General features: G+C 37.0%; 1 protein-coding gene across 1 annotated transcript in view; it reads right to left on the bottom strand.

Annotated features, from left to right (window-relative positions):
* Positions 1–3,949: 3,949 nt before the first annotated feature.
* Positions 3,950–12,433, bottom strand: part of BLOC1S5 (biogenesis of lysosomal organelles complex 1 subunit 5) — a 37,782-nt gene continuing 29,298 nt past the window's right edge. The window contains exon 5 of the mRNA XM_065886017.1: positions 3,950–4,144. Coding sequence (XP_065742089.1) covers positions 3,950–4,144 — 195 coding nt within the window. The remainder of the gene's footprint in view (positions 4,145–12,433) is intronic.

The following is a 12,433-nucleotide window of genomic DNA, read 5'->3' as shown; positions in this document are numbered from 1 at the left end:
GTGAACAAGTTCCATTCTGAGAGCGCACTTGTAAGTCCAATTTGTTTGTAAGTCTGACAAAGTTAGCCTAGGTACCCAATTAACACAATCAGCTACACAGTACTGTACTGTAATAGGTTTACAATACTTTTCTCACAAATAATACATAAAAAACAAACACAAAAAATAAAGAAAACATTTTTAATCTCACAGTCCAGTACCTTGAAAAGTACGGTAGTACAACAGCTGGGATACTGGGGCTGGCATCGAGTGAACAGGCAAGAAGAGTTACTGACTGGAGGAGGGAGAGGAGGTGGGAGATGGTAGAGCTGAAGGATCGTCAGCAATAGGAGACGGAGGGCAAGCTGCCATTTCACTCATGCCTGACACTGATGGCACAGGTTCTGGTTCCTTGCTGGATTCAATTCTACCTACCCTCCCGTAAAAACGATCCAGTGATGTCCGGGTAGGAGCTCTTTTTTTTTGCTGTCACAGATGACACGGTAGCACTGGATCGCATTCTGAATGGCTGCTGCAACCCTCGTGTACCGTTCAACATTTGGGTCCTGTGCTCAAAAACTAACAGTGCCTCCTCAAATAAAGACAATCCCCTTGTCACTTCCTGTATTGTGAATCTCTTCTGTTCTTCAGTTACTTCTTCTTCCTCTTGTCTCTCTTCGTCCTTTCTCTGGGCCTCCAATTCTGTCAGGTCTTTATTAGTAAGCTCCTCGTGTTGCACAGCAAGGTGTTCAATGTATGAAAGACACGTGAACTAGCTTACGTGACTGGACAGGCGAAGGCACGTTTGCATCTTTGAAAATTCGCAACTTGAAGGTTCATATGTAGTGGACTTACTGTATAAATAAATCCTAATATATTAGTAATTTCAACAAATGTAAAATGGATTAAAGTCTCCAGTTAAAAGATAATTAGATAGAAAGAAAAAAAAATCTAGTTACAGTTTTTAAGGGGCACATGAAAACATGATATAAAGGTCCAACAGAAGAATAAAGAAATATATACCCTACAAATTATTAACCAGCTGGTGTGGCCTGTATAAATCTCTCTTTTAGAAACAGATTTTAAAGCAATATAAACTGATACAAGAACATTACTAGAAATAGAGGCTGTGACTACAAATTTAAGATTCAATTCTAAACTTGGAAGATAATTCTAAACTTGTAGGTACCTAATAACAAAGCTTCAAAATATATGAAATAAAAGCTGAAAGAATTACAGGGAGAAATCAGAAAATCCACTAGAGCAGGAAATTTTAACACATATCAGAATCTGGAAGATCAAGTAGAAGAAAAAAAGAACAGTAAAACAGAGACAATTTAACCAACACAATTAACAAGTTTGGTCTAATGAACACCCAACAGTTGGAAAATACTTTTAAGCACTAACATAACATTTACAAAAACTTAGCATATTTTAGGTAAGATGGCAAATCTCAACAAATTTTAACATCTCAAGTCTTATATGAATCTATCTTTGGACCACAATCCAATAAAAACAGAAATCAATAATAAGAACAGAACTTAAAAATCTACATGTTAGGGCTTCCCTGGTGGCGCAGTGGTTGGGAGACCGCCTGCCGATGCAGGGATCACGGGTTCATGCCCCGGTCTGGGAGGGTCCCGCGTGCCGTGGAGCGGCTGGGCCCGTGGGCCGTGGCCGCTGGGCCTGCGCTCCGCGACAGGAGAGGCCGCGGCGGTGAGACGCCTGCGTACCGCAAAAAAAAAAAAAAAAAAAAACTACGTTAGGAAATGGGGAAAAAAATCCACATATATAAGTCAAAAAAGAAATCATGATGAAAAATAAAAAATACTTAGAATTTAAAAACAAATATTTCTATAGCACTTTAAGTTGACAAACATTATTTCGTTTGATCATTAGAAACTAATCCTGTGAGGCACACAGAATCCATATTCTCTCTGCTTGACAGCACAGCGCAGAAATGCTGTACGTTATGTAACGACTAAAGCTACTTTTTATATATAAATAAAACACATATCAAAAGTGATTTAAAAACTGGGAAATGTAAGTGAAAGTGTTCACTACTAAAAATAGTAAAGGGAAAGAAAAGCAACCCTCTCTTTTAGAAGCTATACTGAACAGCTAAGAAAGTCACAAAGAAAGAATTTAGTATCAATGTTTCAAGCTCAAAAAGTCCATTAAATCATTTTGGTTTAAGAAGTCTCTTAGATCCTTCTATAGTATATACAAACTCATATGGTAAAGTATTTATTATTCATAGGAGATGAACAAACACTGTCAGAAATCTTTGCACAAGTTGAGGAACCATTCCTGCTCACACAAAGTCCTGATCTCCTGGTTCCAGCATCTGTTCAATGGTGCATTGGCAATTAATGGCTCTCCCAAAACTGCCTATGGTACAAAAGGAATTTTCATTTAAGGTTCCCCTCCCTTTTCATGTGTGGGATATTCTGGGAAGTATGTTTTCTTTTTCCATCCACTGAAAGAGAATTAAGAAAATTCCAACATGCCTGAATGTCAGCAAGTGCTCTTTTTCGTCCAGGTACCAGAGGATGATGGATGAACCTGTCAAGCCTACAGTAGCGGACAGAGGGAGTTGGCAGAAGTTCAGTGTTACTGAAAGAAATCTCAAATACTTATTTCATCTCCTCTATTAACTTTAATCACATTTTCAACATGCAGCCAAGAATGAAGCTTTGACAGCAAGCCATAACTTTACACAAGCAAGCATTGTCACTTTTCTGCAGTAGCAACACTGAGATAACACAAGAGTTGAGTATTTTCTTTCTTGTGCCTTTCTTTACTGAAGAGCAATAAAAAAAAAAAAAAAAAAGACCTGAAAGATTTATCCATACCTCAAATTCATTTGCCATAAATCTCTTGAAATTATTGCATTTAATTCTGCTTGGTTTATGGCAAATAAAAAATCAACTTAGTTCCTCAATTAGATTGGTAAATGCAGATTTTTAAAGATCACAGTGATGACAGAACTGGTACATGTTTCATCTTAATACACCTGCTTATGAGAACAGACATTAAACACTAAAAAGGATTTACATTTAACATGGATCATTTGCCATGTGGGCAAATACTTCTGGTTTACTCAGAGCCAGAATCTTTACATGGTTCCAGAGGGACGCCTTGGCAGATTTTGCTGATTACTCATTAAACAGCTGAAACATGTATAGACATTATTTATCTGACAAAGCGTACCCACAGCAAAACACACGTAAAAACGAGGTAAATCTATGGGCAAGATACGGTTCTTGGAAAGGTTAAAAGTCAACTCTATTTTTGGTAAGCTTTTCCTTGTGAGCACATTTTAAAAGCTGAAAATATGAAGTGCTGGAAGGCCACAAACTTAACAAGCATGTCTTGTCATCCAGTGAAACACGGCATTACGCTGCCATGCAAAATCTGCAACTTCTCCCAACAGAGGCCAATTCAGAAACCAAAGCGGCTCTCTTTGAAGAGCAGAGACAAAGTTTTGACTCTCTTCAATGTGGTCTCTGCTCCCAGGACAGTTGTTTCTCAGTACATTACTCATGGAATAACATTGTACACACTCTTCCAAGAGCCAGGGAGGCTCTGACAGGCAGCCACCATATCGGCCTTCGGAGCCGCAATAATAAAGTAACATTAGCCCTGCATAAGAATGAACTAAATTACTTTTCTAAGAAGTCTGCATTTACAGTTCTCCGAGATAATCAATGGAAACTAAGACCAATCCTCATTAACAAAGAGCATGTTTATACCATTTTCCTCCTACTTCTCCCCATTTAGAGATACAGGCAGATACAGGAAATTAAAACTGGGAAGATGTGGCATTCTTCTTCTAGGAAACAGCTAAGACTCCGGTAGCAGTTTCTTTCTTCCGCAGAAGAGTGACACTGAATACGCTGCTCAACTTGAGGCAGAGGCTGAGCGGTTTCTGAGGGGAAGGCAGTATTTTCTCATCAGTCTGTCACTGTTACGGCTCAAGTTCTCCAAAGGCTGGGTATTTTGCCAGGCCCCTCTCCATCTCGGCGTATTGTTCCTTCAGCCTCTCCATGGCTGTTCTGTGCTCTTCGTCCACTTCAGCCTGTTTGCTGTGTTGTTCTTTCATGAAATCCTCCCACTGCATTATATGCTGTTTCTCACTAGCTATTAAATGGTCATTATGCATCTGAGAAAAGAAAATTTGAAAGTCATGGGACGTTTTGCAGACAATTAATTTTCTATGCAGAGAGACAAAAATAACTGCCTCTTGATATTTGCTCACTACAGTGTAACAATCGGCTTCTAAGTCACAGTGACAAAACTGCTTTATAGTTTTAATGTCCAACAAGAACATGACATATTAGAAACATCTAAGGCTTCTCTTACGATGCCCGAACATGGGCATTCACATTTCTGAAATTTCAAAAATGTCTAGTATTTTAAATGACAGAATCAAACATAATCCAGGTAAATTTTCATACCTCTATTTCTCCACAAATTCCATTTAATCGCATATAATTTAAAAATTAAGTTTAAAGAATACATGCCAAAAGAATTGTTATTTTAAGAAATTAAAATGCATGTCTCACATAAAATATTTTTGGCCACATTAAAAGAATCACAGATTATTAATCACTGGAAGAGAACTCAAGACCTCTCTCTTGGTTCAGTTCCAAAACTTAAAGCAAATAAACGGCAAAAGCATCTGTGTCAAATATCTAAGTTCATCTTGAGATGTCCCTTAATATTTCTGTATGAGGACAAATGTTTTCTTTTGAGTAACACAACAGTAAAGATGAAACAATATATAAATTAAAAGGCATAAATTTAATATACTTTAAGTTATTATCTTTGAATAGGTATTGGGTTGGCCAAAAAGTTCGCTCGGATTTTCCCGTAACATCTTACAGAAAAACCTGAACGAACCTTTTGGTTAACCCACAAAGAGCTAAATACAAAAAGACAGTATTTAAAAAACTTTCTATCTCTGCCTCAGTATTCTACATATGTGTCTAGAAGTTTTGCCACAGACTAAGTCCTGTTTAAAAAACAAGCACTGTGACAGACGCAAACCATCAAAACCTACAAAGCACCAAAAGGCTTACTAATCCCAGAGCTCTAATGAAAACAGGAGGACACCTGGTTACTCAGAATACTGGTAACTCAGATGCTGAGAGAGCTATCAGGAAAAAGATGGAAGCCGTATTTTCCCGCCACCCATAATGCCGCCCATTATCTTCTCTCTCATCTGGGCCATGATGAGAAGCAAGGTGGAGAAGCCATGGTGCTCTAAGTATCTATGAAAGATGCATTTCTGCTAGTTGTTTTGTATATCTTATCTACTTCTGAGGTTACAGGATTCTCATTTTACAGATGAAGAAATTAAGGCTTAAGAATACTAAATTTACTTCTCCATGGTCACTGAGCTACTACATTGTAGACTCAAACTTAGGACTTGCTGACACCCAAACCTATGGCTTTTCTATCACAAAATGCAAATCAGATCTTTCCAGAGAAGTTTTACATAGATGGTTAAAGGTCTTCTGCAAGACAAAAAAAAAAAAAAAACTACTGCAAGAGTTTTTTCTGCCAATCTGATCTAAAGTTCCTCAGCACCAAGGCGAGAGGTTAGAAGTGAATCTGAAGTTTCAGTTATAGTGAAACATTCCCCTAAAATATGTCCCGCAGACCCATGTGATCTGAGCAGGCAGTACAGTGGTGGGGAGAAAGGGTTAGGATGGGGTTTGCTGATCCAGTAAGTTTGGGAAACAGGTTAAACAAAATTCAAAACATTTTTTCTTAACCTTTCAGCCTCATGGATGGTAATTCTTCAAAAGATGAATAAAACATGAAGAGTTCATTAAATTCTTTTCATGGAACTTTTACAGAACTATTTATTTTAAGAGAAAAGTCATAGAAAAGAAAAATGCAAATAAATTTCATCAAAATGATGCCTTGCTTTGGCTGAAAATTAATTTCTAATAAGTACAGAGGATACTAACCCTGCATGCTCAGAAGTTGTTTAACAGATTAGTCTTCTCTTTTTAATTGAACCACTGTCATTAGCTTGGCTGACCCTGTGATCTGTGCCATGAGGCAACAGCCCAGGTTCGACTTCCCACCAGGCAGCATGTTGCCATACATACAGCTCAAGAGAGAAAAATGAAGATTTGGGAAGTGGATAAACCTGGCTTCAAATTCTGGTTCACCTGTTACCAGTTGCACGACTCTGGCCACGTTAAATTTTAATTTTAAAATGCGGAAAAGAATATTTACATTCATAAATAAATCTGTATCATGTCAAGTTCCTAGCTCAGTGTCTACAGTGCTTAATAGAAGGTAAGCATTATTATACAGATATGAGCAACGCATCTAGAAGGCAGATCAAACCACTTTTTAATCTTCTTCGATTCAAGGTTTTAAATCTTTAATTTTAATAATCTGATTTTAGCAACAGATTTTTGTAATTCAAACAATACAAGGCAACTCGAATAAAAGAAATAGTTCTCGCCTCCCAAACCCATACTCAACTCAATCTTCCCGTGATTCCACCATTTACCATTTGGCTGTAAGACAAGACTTTAATTAAGACATTGCCAAAGACCAGTTTCTCTATTTTGTGGCTTCAGAATATTATTACCAAAGACATATACATCCAAGTAGCTTTTTCATATGACACATATCACTGCTTGGCCTCCTAGTCCAGGTGAAAAGAAGGTGAAGACTGACAATTCCTTAACCGAGTTGAAAATCTAGTCTTGCTTTCGTATCAAGAAGTTCTGCAAACTTGTGGTTGCCAAGGGGGAAGGGGGTTAGGGGAAGGAATGATTGGGAGTGTGGGATTAGCAGATGCAAACGTGTGTGTGTGTGTGTGTGTGCGTGTGTGTCTGTGTGTGTGTGTGTGTTGGATAAACACCAAGGTCCTGTGTAGCACAGGGAACTATATTCAATATCCTGTGATAAACCATAATGGAAAAGAATATGAAAAAGAATGTATATATGTATAACTGAATCACTTTGCTTAGGCAGAAATTAAACACAACACTGTAAATCAACTATACCTCAAGAAAATTTTTAAAAAAAGGTCTGGAAGCCACTCTACTTTATCTATCCTTTCTCAGTCTCCCACCTTTAATAACAGTAACCGCTTTGAAATCTTGCATTCTCCACAATTAGTAAGGAAAAAGAGGGAGGGGTAGCTTGTATATTCCTGTACTGACAGCACTGTAATCTTTACCTATAAACAAAAGTCAGCTACCAGAAAATAACATCTACCTGAAACTTAGTTGAAAACTTTATGGTAAGAACTTTAAGCGGTCAAAAAAAAAAAAAAAAAAGTACACGTGTGCACGCACACGCACACACAAGCCCAAAATAACATAACACAAAGCCCATTTAAAAATACTGCAGTATTCATGAAAAACTCTTCTGATTCTGAATTTATTTGCCCTACCTTACACACAATTCTAACCAGGTTAGTTAACTGTTTACCAAAGCTATACCATATTAAAAGTCAAATTAAAGAAAATGCTGATAAATGAGACAGAAAGAAATGATAGGCATCAGCCTTAAAAAAAGACAGATACAGAAACTTAGAAACAGACAGTATCTGAGGGCATCTGAAATAGAGAAACACTTTTTTCTCTCGAATTCCCTGAGGACATCACCATTTTCACCATAGCATAAAACTTTACATTCTCAGTAATTCCTAATTCATAAAGAAAATTAACCTGTAACATTTAATAAACTTTTTATAAAAACCAGAAAAGTGTGGAATATATTTTTAAAGATTTCCATCCAAAATAGTTAAAGTGATAAAAGTACTATGCTTCAAGATGATAAAAACCTCAGCTTTGTGGTTGACCTGGCTATATGGAATGATTCGTGTTCTAAGACTTCTAGACACGTGAGGTTTCATTGTATATAACAGCAGAAAAATCCCGAGTTAGCTATATCTCACATATCATCACCCAGGAGCAAGTTAAAAACTATTTAAGCCAACAGGAGTGAAGGCTACCTCAGCATATCTATTCAAAATGTCAGGAAATACAGTCTGGGCAGCGGTAACCTCACCAGAACAGAACAACAAGGAGCTGAACTGCTCCTTGATCTGAAGCAGCAAAGGCGCCACCTCGAGAACCGAGCCCGTCCTAAGGGCAGCGCGCCTCCAGTTCACGCAGAGCAAGTTATAAACGCCAAAGATTTAGCCTAACATGCCAATGAGTCTGTTTACAACTAAAAAGAACTCTCAGAAATAAGGAACAGTCTTTTATAAACAGTGAGCTAACCGCAGACCGTCATCGCCTGTGCACAGTAATTCGGCTTTCACGTTCAATATAGGGGGCTCTACGTCAGATTTAGTCTGAAAGAAGGATTCCTCTACAGTTGAAACGCGTTTGAAAAATAACGATCATATCTAACTATCGTTATGTGCGACAGATTCACACAAGACTAACAGAAGGAACACAACATAGTAATGGAACTACTTACCATTTAAAGCTTAAAATTACCTGTAATAGGTAATTACGGTTAGCAGTTAAATTTCTAGCAGCTACCAAAAGAGTACATACTAAATTATACGTTTAAAACTTGATATTCATGGTGGTAGCAGTAATTAGGGTCTTTGGTGAGCAATTTGCAAAAATCTATCAAAATAGAAAGTATAAATACTTAAGGCTCAGTAATTCCTCATATTAGCATTTTCCCTTAATTTTTATTAAAGAAGTATCACAGATCTTAGAAACAAATTCAAACACAAGAATATAAAGGGACAGTTCCCCCCCCAACATACACATACAAATCCTTTCCCTTGTTTCCTTTTTCTTAGTATTATTACTAGTTTGATGGGTACATTTACGCTTTTTCCTTTGTTCATACAAACCTATTTACTTAATTTCAACAAAATGTAGTCATACGACACATGATGGTCTGCAGCTTTCTTTTTTCAATAACGATACAATATGTACTAATGGCATCCCAACAGCACGAGGGTGGGAGAGCTCTGCCCTGGGTGCAAGCAACAAGGGGGTGCACTGTCTGAACAGAATTTAAACCAATGACACACACAACTGAAAGACTGGTTTTTATTACCACCAGGTGCTGGCAATATACTGAGTAATGTCAGTGATAAAATACTCTTAACCCCCAAATCCTTCTTTGGTCTGAGTTCTAAACAATTATTGAGGTTACTGTTGAAGTTTAGTAATACATTAGTTTCAAATTAACACATTTTCATTGTTTATCCTTTAATAAACCTTGAAGTTAATTTAAAGGACTTCCAGTTACAGAGTCAGTCCTGAACAAAGTGAGTCAGCTACACACGTTCATTTCCAAAAGTAAATTCCTAACAGTTCAGAATCGTGTCAGCTTTCTTTAGATGCTCAGCCCCTCTAATCCCTGAATTACTAAATGTCCTTGCATTTAAAAAATGATCCAGGACTTCCCCAGTGGCACAGTGATTAAGAGTCCGCCTGCCAATGCAGACGACACTGGTTCAATCCCTGGTCTGGGAAGATCCCACGTGCCAAGGAGCAACTAAGCCCGCGAGCCACAACTACTGAGCCCATGTGCCGCAACTACTGAAGCCAGCGCACCTAGAGCTTGGCTCCACAACAAGAGAAGCGACCACAATGAGAAGCCCATGCACTGCAATGAAGAGTAGCCCCCGCTCACTGCAACTAGAGAAAGCCCACGCGCGGCAATGAAGACATGACACAGTCAAAAAATAAATAAAATTTAAAAATAAAATAAAAAATGATCCAGCAAGCAACTGCAGAAATAAAGCCTGAATTAGTTCAAATCTATCATTCTACATTACTTTTTTTTTTTTTTTTACTTAAATTTGTATGTTTCACTCTGTAGTTAAAATTTTTATATTGTGGACACATTGGGAGCCACTAAAATGGTTTCCAAAGAAATAAAGATAGTATTACAATTTCTAGAATTCACTGTGAAATGTGACTTTTATGAATCTCTTCCAGACTTATTCTTATGTTTAATACTTTCCCAAATGACATATCTGTGTATTTTATCACAATAAAAATAATTCAAATCAAGTTTCAGAGGGTTCTTCCTAAATGAAATCAATTGCATACTCAAAGGAGTGGATACATTTGTTTTCCCAAGATAAAAAAGAAAATGCCAACTTTAAAAAAAAATAAAGAGAAAGTTTATTAATGAGCTATAGCTGTGTACCAAAAATAATTAGCTGTAATGGTTTTTGTCTCTTTCTACAACAGAAAGAAATAGTAGTAATAACCCAGCTTACTTATGTCCCATTGGAGATACATTTGAAGAAAAGTCAATCCTGAAGGCAAACTGTGTCTAGGACCAGGTCTATAAATCAACTCATGGATACATAATAAAAACACATTTTTGCACGCATTAGTCTAAGTCGGTAATTCTCAGTGGGGGGTGATTTTGAGGCTCCTGTCCCCCAGGTTTTTGGTTATCACAACACAGGTTGGGGGTGGTGATACTGGCATCTAGTAGGTAGAGGCCAAGGATGCTGCTAAACATCCTACAACATGCAGGAAAGACTCCACAACGAAGATTTATCTGCTCCAAAACGCCAACAGCGCAGAGGTTGAAAAACCCTGATCTAAGGGAAAACTCTGAATAAAGCAACTAATGTCTAAAAGGTTCTTTGGAACATCTGTCAGCAATACATGTGCCTTTAATTTTACATATGCCTTACACAGATAAATGAAAAAGTATTTACTTCAATAAGAAGTACCAGAATAACAACTGCCAGTAATTATTTAAAATATTTAGAATATTATGTACAGTCATCCCGTGGTATCCATGGGGTTTTTGTTCCAGGACCGCCCCCCCCCCGCACTATGGATATCAAAATCCACGGATGCTCAAGTCTCTTATAACTTGGTGTAGTATTTGCATATAACCTGTAAATCCTCCCATATACTTTAAATCATCTCTAGATTACTTATAATACCTAATACATATAAATGCTATATAAATACAGTGTAACTGCTTTGGAAACAGCTGCCAGCATGTGGCAAATTCAAGTTTTGCTTTTTGGAACTTCCTGGAATTTAAAAAATATACATTTTAAATATTTTGGTTGAATCCACGGATGCAGAACCAGCGGATGCAGAGGGCCGATTGTACTGACCCATTACCCTACATTTTCAAACTCTATCAAGAAAAAATGTATAAACCATGTTATCTCACTGCTCTCATAAAAAAAAAAAATCATACAGAGGGAAAACGAAATTTAATAAACATTTGTGGACAAGATGAATCAAAGGATTCATGTTTTCTTATTATCTCTAGTCTGGATGAACAGAACTTCCATAGTTGATGCCCGTGCATGAACCTAAGTTCAAACCAGTGACAGATACTAACCAGCTCATCATCCGCCTTCGACAGCTTATTTAAGTCAGTGAATCTTATAAGCCAATTGTATTTTCATTTCACTACTCTTACTGCTAGTGCCCAATATGCAGCTTGTATTAGTTACCAGTTTTTAAGACATATGTCAAATAACTGGGGAATGTGCATTTATTGTTCTTCTGAATGTACTTTTAGATATCAATTGTGGGAAATATGATTCGGATGAATGACGTTTATCATAACTTACTTCCCACAGAATTCCACAAATTGTCTTGACATAAAAGAATGATTAATGGCAATAGTCTATTTTATTCCATTACTACTCCCATCTTTCTTTGTTCTGAGAGCCATTCAAATATACAAAATGTAGCCAATAGAATAACCGAGGCAACAATTAACATTAGATTGTAAAATGCAGCTAGAGGTTAATTTTGCTTTATACTTTTTTGCTAGATGAGAAATTAAACTTTACCTCTCTGTCATATATATGTAGTCTGAAACCTCTGCCACACGAAGTTTTAGCAAAATCAGATATGGCACTTCAAAAAAAAAGGAAGACCTTAAGGATCCATATTTCAAATGTTCCGCTAACTAGATAAGCACTAATGAAAGAAATAAAGACTACATTTCAATATATTCTAAAATACTGATTCTAAAATACTGATATTTAATCAGTGTATTCCATTAAAAAAAAAGTTCAATAACATTCTCTGAGATAGTACCTGGAAGAAATATATTTAAGACCAAAATACCCCAAGGGCTTTATTATTTCTTGAGGCCATTATTTTTTTTTAAACCAAGGGACAGTATCTTTCAATTTAGAAAATCAAGTGCTTCACCAACCCTACAGACCACAGCAGGACCCTTATCCAGAGTGACTGCCTGCATCTTAAACAAACGATCGAGGTGGTGGGGGAAAAAAAGCCACCTGACATTTGGAAAGTAAAGCTATTTCACATAAATTATATAACACAACATATCAGGTAAGTAGAGCAAGTATTTGCTTTGAAGCTCAAGGACTTGTCCAAGGGCACACAGTTAGCTAATAAAGGCAAGTACCAGAAATAGAAGACACCAGGTATTTTTTACCCAATCTGGTAATTTTCCTACCTACATACAG

Source organism: Phocoena phocoena, chromosome 10 (genome assembly GCF_963924675.1).
Source record: "Phocoena phocoena chromosome 10, mPhoPho1.1, whole genome shotgun sequence".
NCBI classification, from domain to species: Eukaryota; Metazoa; Chordata; class Mammalia; order Artiodactyla; family Phocoenidae; genus Phocoena; species Phocoena phocoena.
Note: the sequence above shows the minus strand (reverse complement) of the source record. Positions and strands in the feature narration are given on the sequence as shown.